Source organism: Macaca fascicularis, chromosome 3, assembly GCF_037993035.2.
Source record: "Macaca fascicularis isolate 582-1 chromosome 3, T2T-MFA8v1.1".
NCBI classification, from domain to species: Eukaryota; Metazoa; Chordata; class Mammalia; order Primates; family Cercopithecidae; genus Macaca; species Macaca fascicularis.
Window position 1 is genome coordinate 106,431,773 of NC_088377.1, and position 20,300 is coordinate 106,452,072.

A 20,300-nucleotide genomic window follows, 5' to 3' on the forward strand; every position below is an offset into this window, starting at 1 on the left:
AATGTGGCAGAAGGTGAAGGAAGAGTAATGGCATGTCTTACATGGTAGCAGGCAAAAAGGTTGTGTAGGGCAACTCCCCTTTATAAAACCATCAGATCTCATGAGACTTGCTCACTACCATGAGAACAGTATGGGAAAAACCTGCCCCCATCATTCAATTACCTCCCACCAGGTCCCTCTCACAACACGTGGGGATTATGGGAACTACAATTCAAAATGAAATTTTGGTGGGGACACAGCCAAACCATATCAAACTCCAACTACAGTTCAAAGCATAAAAACTATTTTGTGCATAGCCAAACATCTTTATTTTTCACAACCTGAATACTAAAGATACAACCCAACTAGTCCCAGAACACTTCTAGATATTTCTGTGTATTAACCAAACTAAACAAATTTTTAAAAAGAACATCTGCAACAATAACAGAATAATAATTTAACAATCAAAGTTGGCTTCACCATTTCTTGTCTTCTCCATACATTTATCCAAGTTCTCCATCTTTATTTCTTCTTCCTTTTTATATGGGGTGTATTCAGTATCTTTTTCTGGGTTTGGAACTGATTTCTCCTTTGGTATCAAGAAACATTCAGCATGTAAAACTTGTTCAGCAGTCATTGAACTTCTATAACATATCAAGCTACAGAGGAGGGATTTGACTTTATCATCCTGTAAGGAAAAACAGGTGTTACAAAACAAAGGAACAAAAGGACAAATCTGTAATGAAGAAGGACAATTCACAAATACTCTTGGTCAGTGATACAAGGCAAAAATCAAGTTTTTCTATTTAGATTTTTAAAGATTCTTACCAAGTTCAACTATAGTTGACCCTTAAACAACACAAGTTTGAACTGCACAGGTAGGTCCACTAATAAGTGGATTTATTTTTTCAATAAATGTAGTCAGGAAGGAGGCGCTTCAAGATGACTGACGAGGTATGTGGTACTCCCCTCAACAAAAAAAAACACCAAAATAATGAGCTGATAATCACACTTTAAATAGATCATCTGGCTGGACACAGTGGCTTATGCCTGTAATCTCAGCACTTTGGGAAGCCATGGTGGGGGGAATCACCTAAGGTCAGGAGTTCAAGACTAGCCTGGCCAACATGGTGAAACCTCGTCTCTACTAAGAGAGTTGTATAATTAGAAGTGAAAGAACAATATCTACCATTACAAAACACATATAAACTCCACTGGTAAAACACACACACAAATAAAGAAGAGAAAGAATTCAAGTGTTACCACTACAGAAAACCACGAAACCACAGTGAATAAGAGAGAAAGTAAGAAATAAAAGATACACAAAACAACCAGAATCAATTAATACAATGACAGAAATTAACCCTCATGCGTGTATCAATAACAGCCTTGAATGTAAACCAGTTAAACTTTCCACTTGAAAAATATAGACTGGTTGAAAGGATTTTTTTTAATGACCCAATTATATGCTGCCAAAAGATGTTCCATACAAAAGGAAACCAAAAGCAAGCAAGTGTAGCTATACTTGTATCAGGTAAGACAGATTTTAAGTCAAAAAGAGCAAAAAGTGACAAAGAAGGTCATTATATAATAATAAAGAGATCAATTCAGCAAGATAATATAACAATTCTAAACATACACATGGATCCAACAACAGAGCACCCAGATACATAAATCAAATATTATTAGATCTAAAGGGAGAAACAGACTCCACCCAACTCTCACCACTAGACAGATCATCTAGAGAGAAAATTAATTTTTAAAAAAACTGATTTTACACTGCACTTAAAAACCAAATTAACCTAACAGATATTTACAGAATACTTTACCCAACAGCAACAGAATACACATACTTCTCATGAGCATATGGAACATTCTCTAGGAATAGACCATATCTTAAGCCACAAAACAAACCTCAAAAAATGTTTTAAAATTAAAATCATATCCAGTTTCATCTCAGACCACAATGGAAAACTAAAAATCAACAAGAGAAACTGAAAACTATACAAACGCACGGAAATTGGCCAGGCACAGTGGCTCACACCTGTAATCCCAAAACTTTGGGAGGTGGAGGTGGGTGGATCACTTAAGGTCAGGAGTTTGAGACCAGCCGGGCCAACATGGTAAAATCTCATCTCTACTAAAAATACAAACATTAGATGAGTGTGGTGGCAGACACCTGTAATTTCAGCTACTCAGGAGGCTGAGGCAGGAGAACTGCTTGTACCCAGGAGGCAGAGGTTGCAGTGAAGTGAGATCATGCCACTGCACTCCAGCCTGGGCAACAGAGTGAGACCCCCATCTCAAAAAGAAATAACAACAACAACAATGACAACAACAAAAACACATGGAAATTAAACAACATGCTGCTGAATGACCACTGGTTCAAGGAAGAAATTAAAGAGGGAATTAGAAAATGTCTTGGAACAATCACTTGTTCAAGGAAGAAATTAAAGAGGGAATAAGAAAATATCTTAGAACAACTGAAAATCAAAACAACATAACAAAACCAATGAGATACAGCAAAAGCAGTGTGAAAAGAAAACTTTATAGCAATAAATTCTTGTATCAAAAAAGGAGTAAAATTTCAAATAAATGACCTAATACACATTAGTAGAAAGCAGAACTAAGTGAAATAAAGCCACAGCTAACATCATTACTAAATAGGGAAAAGAAAAACATTCCTCTAGCGAAGAGCAGTGGCTCACACCTGTAATCCCAGCACTTTGGGAGGCCGAGGTGGGCAGATCACCTGAGGTCAGGAGTTCGAGATCAGCCTGACCAACATGGTGAAACCTCATCTCTACTAAAAAATACAAAAAATAAAAATAAAAAATAAAAAAGCCGGGCATCATGGTGGGTGCCTGTAATCCCAGCTACTTGGGAGGCTGAGGCACGAGAATTGCTTGAACCCAGGAGGCGGAGGTTGCAGTGAGCCAAGCCCGTGCCACTGCACTCCAGCTGGGCAACAAGAATGAAACTCCATCTCAAAAAAATGAAAAACAAAAAACAAAAAAAGAAAAAGAAAGAAAAAGAAAAACATTCCTCTAAAGAACTGGAACAAGACAAGGATCTCCACTTTCACCACTCCTCTTCAAGACAGTCCTGGAAGTTCTAGTCAGAGCAACCAGACAAGAAAAATAAAAGGAATACAAATTGAAAAAGGGCAAGCCAAACTGTCCCTCTTTGCAGATGATGCTATCTTAGCTATCTACAAAAATCTAAAGACTCCACCAAAAAGCTCTTAGATCTGATTAATCTAGTAAATCTGCAGGATATAGAATCAACATGTAAAAATCGGTAGCATTTCTATAAACCAATAAGGAACTAGCTAAGAAGGACATCAAGAAAGTAATCCCATTTACAGTAGCTATAAAATAAATATATTACCTAGGAAGAAATTTAAACAGGGATGTGGAAGAGCTCTCCAAAGAAAACTACAAAACACCGATGAAAGAAACTGAAGAGGATGCTAACAAATGGAAAGACATTCCATGCTCTTGGATCAGAAGAATTGGTATTGTTAAAATGCCCATACTACCCAAAGAAATCTACAGATTCAAAGCAATCCCTATCAAAATAGCAATGTAATTTTTCACATAAATAGAAAAAAATCCTAAATTTCATGTAGAACTAAAAAAGAGCACAAACAGTCAAAACAATTATCAGCAAAAAGAACAAAGTTGAAGGCATCACACTGACTTCAAAATATCTTTCAATCCCAACACAGCATTTTATTAGTATAGAAAAAGATACATGCACCTATAGAATAGAATTGAAAACCCAGAAATAAAGCCACATATTTACAGCCAACCAATTTCTCACAAAGGCACCAAGAACATACACTGGGGAAAAGACACTCACTTCAATAAATGGTGCTGGGAAAATTGGATATCCATATGCAAAAGAATAACAGTGGACCCTCACCTCTCACCATATACAAAAATCAATTCAAGATTGATTAAAGCCTTAAATGTAAAACCCAAGACTATAAAAGTACTAGAAGAAAACATACGGGAAACACTTCATGACACTGGTCTAGGCAGATTTTTATGGCTAAGACCTCGAAAGCACAGGCAACAAAAACAAAGAGACAAATGGGACTATACTTAACTAAAATGCTTCTGGACAGCAAAGGAAATAATCAACAGAGTGAAGGAACAATTTGTTGAATGGAAGGAAATATTTGCAAACTATCCATCCAACACAGGACTAATATCCAGAATATACAAGAAACTCAGCAAGGAAAACAATCCCATTAAAAAGTAGGCAAAGGACATAAATAGACATTTCTCAAAAGAAAGCATACAAATGACCAACAAGTATATGAAAAATGCTCAAAATCACTAATCATCAGGGAAATGCAAATCAAAACCACAATGAGGTATCATTTTACATCAGCTAGAATGCCACTATTTTAAAAAATGACAAAAAATACCAAAATACTATTTTGAAAAATCTCCACAAAGATGTGGAGAACAGGAAACTGTTATATATTGTTAGTGGAAATGTAAATTAGTATAGCCACGATGGAAAATAGTATAAATATTTTTCAAAAAACTAAAAATGGAACTATCATACAATCCAGTAATCCCACTACTTGATAGTTATCAAAATAAAAAGGAAATCAGTATATGAAACCTGCACCTCAATGTTTATTGCAGCACTATTCACAATTACAAAGGTAAGGACTTAAACCTAAGTGTCCATCAATGGACAAATGGATTAAGACAATTTGGTACGCTATTAAAGAAATATAAAGAAAATGTGGAATACTATTCAACCATAAAAAAGGAATTAAATTCTGTCATTTTCAGCAACAAGGATGGAATAATCATTTTGTAAAGTGAACTAAGCCAGGCACAGAAAGACAAATATCAAATATTGTCACTCATATGTCGGAGCTATAAAAGTTGATCTCATAAGGTAGAGTTGAATGACTAATACCAGAGACTAAGAGAATGTGGGTGACGTGGAAGGGGATGAAGAGAGTTGTTTAATGGGTACAAACAACCAGGTTGATAGAAGAAATAAATACTAGTGATTGATAGCAGAGTAGGGTGACTCCATTTAACTATGTATTAAATATTTCAAAATAGCCAGAAGAGAGGACTTCATATGTTCCCAAAACATAGAAATAATAATCAATCAAGATAATGGATATCCTAAATACGGACTTTGTCATTAACACATTCCATACAAATTACAAAATATCACATATACCCCATAAATATGTACAAATATTATGTATCAATATGAAATAAATAAGTACAGTCAGCCCTCCCTATCTGCAGTTTCCACATCTGCAAGCAAACAGATCAAAAACACAGTATTCTCAGGACTCAACACCCACAGATACAAAGGGCTGATTTTTCATATGCATAGGTTCCACTGGGCCAACTGCAGGACATGGGTATGGGTGGATTTTATCTGTACCAAACCCCTGTGTATACAGAGGGATGACTGTACTTTTTTAGTAAAACGGAATGCCTCCAGTACTGAAACAATGGAATTGAATTATGGCGAAAAAATGTAAAAGGAAAAAAATCATAGCTGAAATCTCTCAAAAACAAGTGAAATGAGAACAAATAAATTTTATTACTTCCTTTCTTCCTCTTTTAACAGGATACTGGTCAGAATTTGACACTATTAAAATGTCACACAGAAGCTTCTCTGTCTGGAAGGGTAAACTTCTTCACCTAGTCAGCTGTTTCTGGTTTTGGTTTTTAAGTGATCACCCTCTAGGATCACCTCTACTGCTGCTATCATTATCACCATCATTATGGGAGCCAGAATTTATTATATCCCTCTATTTCAAAGGACATTATTTGTATTAGAACATGTAAATAATCCTGTAATGTTGCTGTTCCATTATTTCCACCTGCGAAGACATCTTGGTATACCTTTTATTTGCCTCTTATGATTACTCCAACCAAAGCACATATCACATTGAATAAAAATAATCTGTTTACTGCTGGCCAGGCAGGCACTTTGGGAGGCCAAGATGGGTGGATCATTGAGGCCAGGAGTTTAAGACCAGCCTGGTCAACATGGCAAAACTCTGTCTCTACCAAAAATACAAAAATTAGCTGGGCATGGTGGCAGATGCCAGTAATCCCAGCTACTCAGGAGGCTGAGGCAGGAGAATTACTTGAACCTGGGAGGCAGAGGCTCCAGTGGCTGAGATCATGGCCCTGCATTCCAGCCTCAGCAACTAAGCAAGACTGCCTCAAAAAAAAAAAAAAAAAAAAAAAAATCATCTGTTTACTGCTAGCGTCTGCATTACACTCTAAGATCCTTAAGGTTTGAAATTTTAGTTTGTCACTTCATCTCCAGAAAGTAGCACAGTATCTGAATATAGCAGACATTCAGTAAATATTTGATAAATGAATGAATGCCAACATCTGTACTCTACAGAATATGTTTTTAAGAACATTTAAAGATAGTTACCTTCCCTAGGTGCAAACAATTAAATATTACAAAATCCAAATGAGGAAAATAACACAGGCTCCTGAAAACCGCAAAAGTAGATCAGGAACAAAAGTCTTATTATGGTCTTCAACAAAAATGAGTCTCATAACAAATGGGTCAATTTTCCCTAAGTTAACTTAAAAAGTTTACATTATTCCAATAAAAATATAATTTTTTTCCTTGAGACCAAACAAGTTAATTATAAAGATGTTTTAGAAGAATGACAACCAAGAATAGCCATGAAAGCTGATTTAAAAAATAGCAATGAGGGCCAGGTGCAGTGGCTCACACTTGTAATCCCAGAACTTTGGGAGGTTGAGGCAGGTGGATCACTTGAGGTCAAGAGTTTGAGACAGGCCTGGCCAAAATGACGAAACCCCATCTCTACTAAAAATACAAAAATTAGCCAGGCGTGGTGGCATATGACTGTAGTACCAGCTACTTGGGAGGCTGAGGCACGAGAATCACTTGAACCTGGGAGGCAGAGGCTGCAGTGAGCTGAAATTGTGCCACTGCACTCCAGCCTGGGACTTCAGACTTTGTTATTTTGTTTTGTTTTTTAAACAAAACAAAACAGCAGTGAAGAAGGAACAAGCCCTGTAAGTATTAAAAAGATACTATAAAGCCTATTTTAGTTAAATGAGTGCAGCACTGGAACATGAATAAACAACCCAATGGAACAGAAAAACTAAAACTATACCCCTGTACAAATAAAATTTTCTGCCTGAACACACTGATCAATCTTACTGTGACAATCAAACACCACGATCCCCCTCATATGACACAATTATTATGTGCAAAGTATCATGCATAAAATATACTGCCTGTAAAAACCGAATGTAAATTTAATTAACCTCTGTATCTACCACCTTTTTCAATTGGGGAAAAGAGAACTATGAAATAATACCATAAGGATGCAATCAGCCAGCTCCAAAGTATGGAAAATGAAATTTTTTTTTTCACACAATACATGGCATGGAGAAAAAGAGTTCTGGGGGAACTTTATAGCTCAAGAGAGATTAAGAGATATATTAACCCAATACAGGTAGATCTTGTTGACATACTAATTTGAAAAAAGCAACCATTTAAAAATATATTTAAGACAATTAGGGAAATTTAAATACAATATTACAATTTGTTAATTTTATACGGTGTGATAACTGCATAACATATGTTGTAAACTAAACCTAAAGCAAGCAGAAGGACAGAAATAATAAAGATTAGAAAGTAAGAAAATAGACAACAGAAAAACAAGAGAGAAAAATCAATAAAACCAAAAGCTAGGTATTTTAAAAAAATGTACAAACTGGATAAAACTTACTTGGACTAACCAAGAAAAAAAGAGAGAAGACTGAAACTGCTACAATCTGAAATGAAAAATGGGACACTACTGAACTCAGAGAAATAAAAAGAATTATAAAGAAAATATGTACAACTGTATGCCAACAAGCTAGATAACTTAAATGGAATAGACCAACTTTTAGACACAAACTACCAAAATCGGCATTACTGTACTTCAGCAGAGGCTGAGGGCCATCTGTTGGGGGTATTACTGGAGGGATTCTGTTTTTTGTTTGTTTTGTTTGTTTGTTTTGTTTTTTTGAGACGGAGTCTCGCTCTGTCGCCCGGGCTGGAGTGCCGTGGCCGGATCTCAGCTCACTGCAAGCTCCGCCTCCCGGGTTCACGCCATTCTCCTGCCTCAGCCTCCCGAGTAGCTGGGATTACAGGTGCCCACCACCTCGCCCGGCTAGTTTTTTTTGTATTTTTTAGTAGAGACGGGGTTTCACCGTGTTAGCCAGGATGGTCTCGATCTCCTGACCTCGTGATCCGCCCGTCTCGGCCTCCCAAAGTGCTGGGATTACAGGCTTGAGCCACTGCGCCCGGCACTGGAGGGATTCTGAAGGATGGGAATGGTGTATTAATTATCCTCTAATAACTCTCTCAACTACATGGTTCCATGAATTTATATTCTTCTCCATTTGTGGTATGGTATCTGTAATGTGCTGACTACAGAGCCTTGACTTGTTTTGCAGCTGTGTGTGATCACAAAATGTAGATAAAGGTAATCCCATTCCCAGCACTAATAACTGACTCAGATCACAGAAGCAGATACTATGCAAGTCAAGATTCTTATAATTTGAACTTGCTTATTACTCAATTTATAAATCTTGCTTGTTCAAATTTCTAAATTATTAATTTCATTTTAAATGCCACAATCCTTGAATCCATGAGTAGCTACCCATATTAAACAGGGACTGTGTATTTACATTCACTTTTATTATACAATTATACATATACCTAGCAGCATGCCTAGCAAGGCATGATTACTTGCAGATTATTATTATTTTTATTTATTTTTTACTTTTTTGAGACAAAGTCTCATTCTGTCACCCAGGCTGAAATGCAGTGGCACAATCTCAGCTCACTGCAATCTCTGCCTCCCAGGTTCAAGTGATTCTCCTGCCTCAGATTCCCAAGTAGCTGGGACTACAGGCACCTGCCACCACGCCCAGCTAATTTTTTTTGTATTTTTAGTACAGACAGGGTTTTACCATGTTGGGTAGGCTGGTCCTGAACTCCTGACCTCAGTTGATCTGCCCACCTCGGCCTCCCAAAATGCTGGGATTACAGGTGTGAGCCACCACACCCAGCCAGATTATATCTTAGAGTAGGCAGACTTCTAAGATTACCCCAGGACCCCAATCTTCTGTTATTCATAACTTTACATAATTCTTTCCTCTTGGACCTACAGAATTGCTTCTAACAGAGAGAATACTATCAAAAACTATGGGATATCACTTTTACGATTTTGTTATAAAAAACTGTCACTTCTGTCTTAGTGAACAGAGTCCACTGCCTTCTCTGCATATACATTTCAATGAAACATGCTGCCATGATGGAAACAGGGCAAAGGATTGAGGGCAACCTCTGGCCAACAACTAGAGAAGAACTGAGGTCCTCATTCTAACAAACTGAAAGAAACAGAATCCTACGAACAAATGTGAGGTTAGAGGCATAGCCATCTCCAGTCAAGCTTTAAGATGACTATAGCCCAGCCAACATCTTAACTGCAACCTTAAATTCACTGAAGCAGAAATCCCAAATAAGCTGTGTCCAGATTCCTGACTCACAAAACTGTAATATAAGTTTTAAGTTTGAGCTAAATTTCAGGATAACTTGGTACAAGGTAATTTTTCTATCAAACCTGAAAGAGCAAGCGTTCTGGATGTGCACTTTTGGTGAATCTGTAACCTCTAATGCAGCATTTCTGGTATTTTTCTATCTAATCGCAAGAAATCTTTATCATAGCCTTTTCAAAACTGTAAACCATAGTCAACCTTCTTTGTTATACCCTTCCACAGAGATAATCAGGAAGTGTAACACAAAGTTTTATAATCCCACAAAAGTTGTCTGGAATGCTTTTTACTACTACCCAAGAAGTGTGGCAAAGCTCCTTAATATCACTTCTAAGATGTGTTTTTTTAAAATGATTTCATGGGACACTAGAAGGTATTGTACAATATTTCTGTAGTCAAATAAGTTAAGGAACTACTGAGTTTAACAAAATTATATGTATTCTTTCATTGTAATCCTAACTCAAAATAGCATAAGAACTTCCAGAGCCTGATCATTATACTCTTATAGACTCATCTGCTGTCATATTTATCCTCTTTATATCTAGTCATACTGAATTGCCCCTTTCTTTGCAGAATTAAAATTCAGCTTCCCCCAAAGTACTTTTTTTAGGGGCTTCATTTTTTTTAAATCTTTATGGGTACACTATGAAGTACATGAGATATTTTAATACAAGCATATAATGTGTAAAAATCAAATCAGGGTAAATGGAGTACCCCCAAAGTACTTGCTAATCACTCAACTTATAGATGTTAATTATTTACTTGTTCACATTTCTAAATTATTAATTTCATTCTCAACGCCACAATCCTTGTAATCCTAGGACCTGGTTCAATTCCTGTCACAGAAATAGCTACTCAAAATATGCTGGCTGAATACATATGTGAATGACAAAGATACAGTTAGGTACTTATAAAAAACTAAGTTATAATAAAACATTTAATTTTACTCTAATATGATCTTGAAACACATGGTAAATAATATTCTGCCCTAATTGTTAGATTATTTATATAATCTGTGTGACAAACATACAACCCAGCAGAGTAACACTGGTGTAGTAATTAAGTGGTGTAAGTAGGGCACCTGAATTTTTTCCAATACTTCATTTATTGCAAATGTTAATTTGGATTTTCAGAAAAACTGGAGGACACTTTCAGTCAGATATCTAAGTTTATATTACTGCATGTGTTTCAAACCAGTAAATGTCAAAAAGGTCACATACCAAATGAAACTGATCCACTTTCGGGATTCCATCTTTATTTATCTCAAACTCCTGATTTTGAACAGAAAGCTGTGAAAGAAAGTAAGAATGAATAAATGTCCAATGTATTAATATACTGATCTATAGAAGAGTTAACTCTGGAACTTCAGATCCTGGTGACTAGAAAAGAGTTCACTTAAAGAAAGCACATTAACTCTCTTACGGGTAAAAGCACTTTCATTGTAACTACATGTTCACAAGCAACCAAATGGTTCCTGGGGCTCCTAAAGTACCGATCAGAGGTGATGTACACACTATGAACACTTTAATATTTCTTCACCTTATAAGAAAATGTGTTAAAGCGTGGTAGCCTATATATCATGTTAGCCTCACCAATACTCAAAAATTAGGTACAAAGAAAATAAATCAGGCAAGTTTCTTTCTACCATAATATCTAACCTGTGGTTCGAGAAATATAAGCTAAACTTTAAAAAAAGCTTCAGAGATAAGAGGGATGCAAGAAATAAATTAATTAAATTTAACTTAAAAACATGGAGAAATTTTCACATACACAAAGGTACTCTGAGTCCCACATATTCATCCCCTAGCCCTAACAACCATCAGCCAATGACTACTCTTACCCTATGAACAAATCCATATATATTATCTTTGAGGCAAATCCTATGCATGTCATAATTTCACCTATAAACATGTTAGTGCATATCTCTAAGAGACAATCTTATTTTTACACATATCATAAGAAAAATACTTTTATACAAAATACCTAGCTTTCAAAATTTGAGTAATCTCGTATCAAATTAGTTTACCTTTTTAGTTTATTTAAATCCAAATCCAAATAAGTTCCACCCATTGCAATTAAAAAATGAGCAGAAGGGCTTTTGGTCTCTTCCTGTTCCTCTCCATTAATTACAATTATAAAACCTGAAAATACCAGAAAATATAACCAAAGGAAAACATTGAACGGTTTAAAAAAGGAAGAAAAACTAGTTGAAGACCCCAGGATTAGAGGAACAACATAGTAACAGGTTGTCTTATAACCCTCCCAATTGAAAAAAAAAAAAAAAAAGTGATCCAGATCTGATGTTTCCCAACTCCTAAGCCTGCAACAGAAAGCAGCCCAGGTAGATTCATTCCTCTCTTGAACTTAATAGGATTGCCATCAACACCACCAGGTGAGGCCAGGAGAAACAGCAAGAAGGTTCAACTGGAAACCTCACTGTCAATAAGCAGCCAGGGGAAGCATTCACCATCCTCAGCAGCAGCACCACCTGAGACACCAACGAGGCCACAGGCACCAACAAAGGGAAACCACACCACAAGCAGCTGGTCCAGTAAATACACTCTGATGCCCATAAGTAGGGGGATCCCACCATAACAAGGGATGGTTCTGGAGGTATTCTGCATCTGTCATAGGAAAGGAGAGATCCTGCCACAACTAGCACCCAGCTCAAGAAGCTTCATCCCATAGACCAGAGTCTGCATTCCCATATTTAGAAGCACTAGGCAGCTCAGTCTTGAAAACTCCCTTTCATTCTTTCAAATACCATCAGCAGGGACCACGGGAGGCCCAACAGTATGCAACAACTCAAGCAGATCAAAATATAACTGAAAAGTTTCTAAAAATTAGATTGTCGTTAAAACCACAGTTCAAAAAGTAGTCCAGGACCTCTGTTTAAACCTAAACAAGGTGACTGCCTGCTAAAATAAAATTTTCAGGAGGACTCAGAATCTACTAAAATAATATCCAAAATGTCCAGGATAAAATTAAAAATCATTTGTTATACAAAGTACCAGGAAAACCACAACTTCAGCGAGAAACTGCAATCAACACCAAGATGAATCACATAATTACTTGACAAGAACTTTGAAGCAATGGTCATAAAATGCTTCAACAAGCAATTATAATTTCTCTAAGGTAAATAAAAAGAAATCTCAGCAAAGAAAAAAATTATTTAAAAGAATCGCATGAAAGTTAGGGAACTACAAAGTACAATAACCAAAATCTTAAAACTGGATGGAATAAATTGAAAAGTACAGAGATGACAGAAGACAAAATCAGTGAACTTCAGAATAGTTCAACACAATTTACTCAGCCTGATCAGAGAGAAAACATTTCCATTTATTTGTATCCTCTCTTATTTCCTTGAGCAGTGGTTTGTAGTTCTTCTTGAAGAGGTCCTTCACATCCCTTGTTAGCTGTATTCCTAGGCAATTTATTCTCTTTGTAGCAATTGTGAATGGGATAAGCAATTGTGAATGGGAGTTCCCTCATGATTTGGCTCTTTATTATTGGTGTATAGGAATGCTTGTGAGTTCTGCACGTTGATTTTGTATGCTGAGACTTTGCTGAAGTTGCTTATCAGCTAAAGTAGATTTTATGCTGAAATGATACAGTTTTCTAAATATACATTCATGTCATCTGCACACAGACAGACTTTGACTTCCTCTCTTCCTATTTGAATACACTTTATTTCTTTCCCTTGCTTGATTCCCCTGACCAGAACTTCCAATACTATGTTAAATAGGAGTGTGAAAGAGGGCATCCTTGTCTTCTGCCAGTTTTCAAAGGGAATGCTTCTAGTTTTTGCCCATTCAGTATGATATTCACTGTGGGTTTGTCATAAATAGCTCTTAATATTTTGAGATACTTTCCATCAATACCTAGTTTATTGAGAGTTTTTAGCATAAAGGGTGGTGAATTTTATCAAAGACTTTTTCTGCATCTATTGAGATAATCATGTGGTTTTTGTCACTGATTCTGTTTATGTGAGGCATTATGTTTACTGATTTATGTTGAACCAACCTTGCATCCCAGGGATGAAGCCGACTTGATCATGGTGGATAAGCTTTTTGATGTCCTGCTGAATTCAGTTTGCCAGTATTTTATTGAGAATTTTTGTATCAATGTTCATCAGATTAGCCTGAAACTTCCCTTTTTTGTAGTGTCTCTGCCAGGTTTTGGTACCAGGATGATGCCAGCCTCATAAAATGAGTTAGGGAGGAGTCCCTCTGGAATAGTTTCAGAAAGAATGGTAATGGTACTAGCTCCTCTTTGTACATCTGGTAGAATTTGCCTGTGTATCTGTCTGGTCCTGGACTGTTTTTGGTTGGTAGGCTATTAATTACTGCCTCAATTTCAGAACACATTATTGGTCTATTCGGAGATTCGAACTCTTATTTAGTCTTGGGAGGGTGTACGTGTCCAGGAATTTTTCCATTTCTTCTAGATATTCTAGTTTATTTGCATAGAGGTGTTTATTGTATTCTCTGATGGTAGCTTGGATTTCTGTGGGACAGTGGTGATATCCCCTTTATCATTTTTTATTGTGTCTATTTGATTCTTCTCTCTTTTCTTCTTTATTAGTCTGGCTAGTGGTCTACCTATTTTGTCAATCTTTTCAAAAAACCAGCTCCTGGATTCATTGATTTTTTAAAGGGTTTTTTATGTCTCTTATCTCCTGCAGTTCTGCCCTGATCTTAGTTATTTCTTGTCTTCTGCTAACTTTTGAATCTGTTTGCTGTAGCTTCTGTAGCTCTTTTAATTGTGATGTTAGGGTGTCGATTTTAGATCTTTCCCACTTTCTCCTGCGGGCATTTAGTGCTATAAATTTCCCTCTAAACACTGCTTTAGCTGTGTCCCAGGGATTCTGGTACCTGTGTCTTTGTTCTTATTAGTTTCAAAGAATTTATTTGTTTCTGCCTTCATTTCATTATGTACCCAGTAGTCATTCAGGAGCAGGTTGTTCAGTTTCCATGTAGTTGTGCAATTTTGAGTGAGTTTCTTAATCCTGAGTTCTAATTTGACTGCACTGTGGTCTGAGAGACTGTTGAGATTTCCATTCTTTTGCATTTGCTGAGGAGTGTTTTATTTCCAATAATGTGGCCAATTTTAAAATAAGTGTGACGTGGTGCCGAAAACAATGTATATGCTGTTGACTTGGGGTGGAGAGTTCTGTAGGTGTCTATTATGTACGCTTGGTCCAGAGCTGAGGTCAAGTCCTGAATATCCTTGTTAATTTTCTGTCTCGTTGATCTGTCTAATATTGACAGTAGGCTGTTAAAATCTCCCACTGTTATTGTGTGGGAGTCTAAGTCTCTTTGTAGGTCTCTAAGAACTTGTTTTATGAATCTTGGTACTCCTGTATTGGGTGCAAATATATTTAGGATAGTTAGCTCTTCTTGTTGCATTGATCCCTTTTCCATTATGTAATGCCCTTCTTTGACTTTTTTGGTCTTTGTTGGTTAAAATTCTGTTTTATCAGAGACTAGGATTGCAACCCCTGCTTTTTTTGTTTTCCATTGTCTTAGTAAATATTCTTCCATCTCTTTATTTTGAGCCTATGTATGTCTTTGTATGTGAGATTGTTCTCCTAAATACAGCACACTGATGGGTCTTGATTCTTTATCCAATTTGCCAGTCTGTGTCTTTTAATTGGGGCATTTAGCCCACTTACATTTAAGGTTCATACTGTTATGTGTGAGACATTCTTAAAAGCACAAAACACGGTGATAAAAGATCAGTGGTTGCCAGCGTTTAAGGATTGGGAGAAGGTTGTAACTACAAAGGGATGGCACACAGGAATTTTCTGGGTTATGGAACTGTTCTGCATCCTGACTGTGGTGGTGGTGATTACACTAATCTACAGGTGTTTTAAAATTCATAGAATGCATACCAAAAAAAGTCCATTGTACAGGTTAATTTAAAAATAAAGTTTTTAAAAGACCTTAATCAACAATATGTAAGAGTAGAAAATCAGACAATATATTTACTCACGGAGCTCTTTACTGTCATTTTAAAAGGAAATAGGTGGAATAAAAACTGCTATTACCACGCTTATGGGATATCTTATGAGTCCTCCCAGAAACAAAAAAATACTTGATACATTTACTTTCACCCTTCTGATATAAAGAATAAACAGATTACTGAAGCACTGATGAAAATCATGCCAGTTTATTTCCATGAGGGTGCTGGTTCTATGAAACCAGACAACTTTAAATATACATGCAGGTATAGGGCTAAAGTCATAAGAACAGTATGGGGGAACCACCCCATAATTCAAATATCTCCACCTGGGCCTGCCCTTGACACACAGGAATTATTAAAATTCAAGGTGAGATTTGGGTGGGGACACAGCTAAACCATATCATTCCACCCCTGGCCCTTCCCAAATCTCATGTCTTCACGTTTCAAAACCAATCATGCCTTCCCAACAGTCCCCCAAAGTCTTTACTCATTTAAGCATTAACTCAGAAGTCCACCGTCCAAAGTCTCATCTGAAATAAAGCAAATCCCTTCTGCCTATGAGCCTGTAAAATCAACAGCAAGTTAGTTACTTCCTCAATACAATGAGGGTACAGGCATTGGGTAAATACACTTGTTCCAAATGGGAGAAACTGGCCAAAACAAAGGGGCTACAGGCCCCAGGCAAGTTCAAAATCCAGCGGGGCAGTCAAATCTTAAAGCTCCAAAATGATCTCCTTTGACTCCATGTTGCACCTCCAGGTCACACTGATGCAAGAGGTGGGCTCCCATGGCTTTGGGCAGCTCTGCCCCTGTGGCTTTGCAGGGTACAGTCCTGCTTCCAGCTGCTTTCACGGGCTGGCATTGAGTGCCTGTGGCTTCTCTGGGCACACTGTGCGATCTGTCAGTGGATCTAACCTTCTGGGGTCTGGAGGATTGTGGCCCTCTTCTCACAGCTCCACTAGGCAGTGCACCAGTGGGGGCTCTGTGTGGGAGCTCCGACCCCACATTTCCCTTTTACACTGTCTTGGCAGAAGCTCTCCTAAGGGCTCCACCCATGCAGAAAACTTCTACCTGGACATCCAGGCATTTCCATACATCCTCTGAAATCTAGGTGGAAGTTCTCAAACCACCATTCTTGACTTCTGTGCACCTTCAGGCTCAAACCACGTGGAAGCTGCCAAGGTTTGGGGCTTGCACCTTCTAAAGCCACGGCCTGAGCTGTACCTTGGCCCCTTTTAGCCACAAATGGAGCAGCTGGGACACAGGGCACCAGGTCCCAAGGCTGCACACAGCAGGCGGACCCTGGGCCCAGCCTGTGAAACCATTTTTTCCTCCTAGGCCTCTGTGCCTGTGATGGGAGGGGCTGCAACAAAGGTTTCTGACATGCCCTGGAGACGCTTTCCCCATTGTCTTAGTGATTAACATTCAGCTACTTGTTACTTATGCAGATTTCTGCAGCTAGCTTGAATTTCTCCCCAGACACGGGTTTTTCTTTTCTATTGCGTCATCAGGTTGCAAATTTTCCTTTTATGCTCTGCTTCCCTTTTAAACATAAGTTCCAATTCCAAACTATATCTTTGTGAATACATAAAACAATGCTTTTAAAAGCACCCAAGTCAGGCCAGGCGTGGTGGCTCAAGCCTGTAATCCCAGCACTTTGGGAGGCTGAGACGGGCGGATCATGAGGTCAGGAGATCAAGACCATCCTGGTTAACACGGTGAAACCTCGTCTCTACTAAAAAAATACAAAAAACTAGCCAGGCGAGGTGGCGAGCACCTACAGTCCCAGTTACTCGGGAGGCTGAGGCAGGAGAATGGTGTAAACCCGAGAAGCGGAGCTTGCAGTGAGCTGAGATCCAGCCACTGCACTCCAGCCTGGGCGACAGAGCGAAACTCCGTCTCCAAAAAAAAAAAGCACCCAAGTCACCTCTTGAACACTTTGCTGCTTAGAAATTTCTTCCACAAGATGCCCTAAATCATCTCTCTCAAGTTCAAAGTTTCACAAATCTCTAGGGCAGGGGCAAAAAGCAGCGTCTCTTTGCTAAAACATCAAGAGTCATGTTTATTCTAGTTCCAACAAGTTCCTCATCTCCAGCTGAGCCCACCTCAACCTGGACTTCACTGGCCATATTACTATCAGCATTTTGCTCAAAGCCATTCAACAAGTCTCTAGGAACTTCCAAACTTTCCCACATCTTCCTGTCCTCTTCTGAGCTCTCCATCTGCCCATCACCCAGTTCCAAAGTTGCTTCCACATTTTCAGGTACCTTTACAGCAGCATCCCACTCTCTGTACCAATTTACTGTATTGGTCCATTCTCACACTGCTAACAAAGATATCCCCAAGACCAGGTAATTTATAAAGGAAAGAGGTTTAATTGACTCACAGTTCAGCATGGCTGGGGGGTACTCAGGAAACTTACAATCATGGCAGAAGGGGAAGTAAACACATCCTTCTTCACGTGGCAGCAGCAAGGAGAAGTGCCGAGCAAAAGAGAAAATGCCCCTTATAAAATCATCAGATCTTGTGAGACTTACTCACTACCACGAGAACCTCATGGGGGAAACTGCCCCCATGATTCAATCATCCCCACCTGACCCCACCCTTGAAATGTGGGGATTACAATTCAATGTGAGATTTGGGTGGAGACACAGCCAAACCATATCATCTGGCTTCTTTCTCTTGGCAGAATTATTCTAAGATTCATCCACCTTACTGAGTTATATTTATAGTTCAATCGTTTTATTCCTGAGTAGTATTCCAATGGATAAGAGACATATATAGCAAATTGTTTTTCCATTCATCTGTTTATGGACTTTGAGTTGTTTCTACTTTTCATCTATTACACATAAATTCTTTCGATATTTACATACAAGTCTTTGTGTGGACATATGCTTTCACTTCTCTTGGCTAAATATCTAGGAGTGGAATTGCTGGGTTATAGGGTAGGAATATGTTCAACCTTTTAACAAACTGCCAAATATTTTTCAAAGTGGTTGTTCCCTTTACATTCTCCTGGGCAATATATGTGAGTTCTAGGTACAACACATCTAAGCAACACTTGCTATGGTCTTTTCAATTTTAGGCATTATAGTGAGTAGTATAGTATAGTGGTATCTCATTTTGGCTTTAATCTGTAGTTCCCTAACGACAATGACAAATGGTGTTTAGAGCATCTTTCACACATGGCTTATATGCCATGTGGACACCTTCTTTGGTAAAGTGCCTGTTTAAATATTTTGCCCATCTCTGAACTGAGCAGTCTTCTTAGTATTAATTGTAGGAGCTCTTGATAATCTGGATATAATATTTTTGTCAGATATATGTTTTTCAAATATTTTCTCCTAGTCTGTAACTTGCCTTTCATTTTTGTGACAATGTCTTTGGAAGAGCAAAGTTTTCAATTTTGATGAAATCCAAATGATTTTTTTTCTTTTAGAGTTGATGTTTTCTGTGTCCTCTTAAGAAATCTTTGCCAAGCTGAAAGTCAAATAATATTTTATCCTATGTTTTCCTCTATAAGTTTTAGAGTCTCAGGTTTTACATTTAGATCTGATATACATTTTGAGTTAATTTTTGTGCATGGTATAAGGAATGAATCAAAATTTATTCTCTACATATGGTATGAGTTGTCCTGTATCATTTTTGTTGAAGAGTCTCCTTTCACTCAGAGAATTGCCTTGGTATCTTTGTCAAAAGTCAGTTATCATGTATGTGTAGTCTATTTATACTGTCTCTATTCTGCTCCATTCATCTGGACATCTAACTTCACAGAAGTATCACTTTTGTTTTTAGAAACAGGGTCCTGCTCTGTAGCCTAGGCTGGAGCACCAGTGGAGCAGTCATAGCTTACTGCAGCCTTAAACTCCTGGACTCAAACAATCCTTCTGCCTCAGCCTACCAAGTAGCTAGAACCATAGACACACCACTACACTCAGCTAATTTTTATTTTTTGTAGAGACAGAGGGTTCTCACTGTGTTGCCTAGGCTAGTCTTGAACTCCTGGCCTCAAGCAATCCTCCTGCCTCAGCCTCCCTAAGTGCTGGGATTACAGTCATGAGCCACCCCTCTAGGCCCACACTGTCTTAATTTCCTAGAATCTATTAAGTTATAAAATCAGGTAGTCTGGGTCCTTCAATTTTTTTCTTTTTCAAATGTGTTTTGGCTATATCTCAGATCCTCTCCATTTTCATATTAATTGTAAAATCTAATTGTCAATTTCTGAAAAAATAAGCAAAATCTACTATTTGTTGAAATTGCATCAAATCTATAAACCAACCTGAGAACAACTGATCTCCATACAATGTCTTCTAGTCCATGAGCATGGTGTATCTGTACATTTATTTATGTATTCTTGAGGTTCTCTGAACAATGCTTTGTAGTTTTAATAGCGTGCAACTCTTGCACATCTTTTGCTAAATTTACCCCTACAAATTCCATATTTTAACACTTTTGTAAATGATTTTTAAATTTTAATTTCCTGTTATTTGTGGCCTATATAAAAACACAATTATATTGAAATTAAAACTGCTATCTTTCTAAACTCATTTGTTCTAGTAGCTTTTATGTACATTCTCAAAGATTTTCTACATAATTAAGCATGTCATCTGCAAATAAAGACAGCTTTATTTCTTCATTTTCAAACTCTATGACTTTTATTTCTTTTTGTGACCTTATTACACTGGGTAGAACAGAAATCAGCAAACTTTATGGCCTCTACACCAAACTGATTCCACTACGTGTTTCTGT

General features: G+C 37.6%; 1 protein-coding gene across 1 annotated transcript in view; it reads right to left on the reverse strand.

Annotated features, from left to right (window-relative positions):
* Positions 1-284: 284 nt before the first annotated feature.
* Positions 285-20,300, reverse strand: part of STK31 (serine/threonine kinase 31) — a 130,794-nt gene continuing 110,778 nt past the window's right edge. The window contains exons 23-24 of the mRNA XM_005549980.5: positions 10,808-10,876; positions 285-667 (exon numbers count right to left, since the gene is read on the reverse strand). Coding sequence (XP_005550037.3) covers positions 437-667; positions 10,808-10,876 — 300 coding nt within the window. The 3' untranslated portion in view covers positions 285-436. The remainder of the gene's footprint in view (positions 668-10,807; positions 10,877-20,300) is intronic.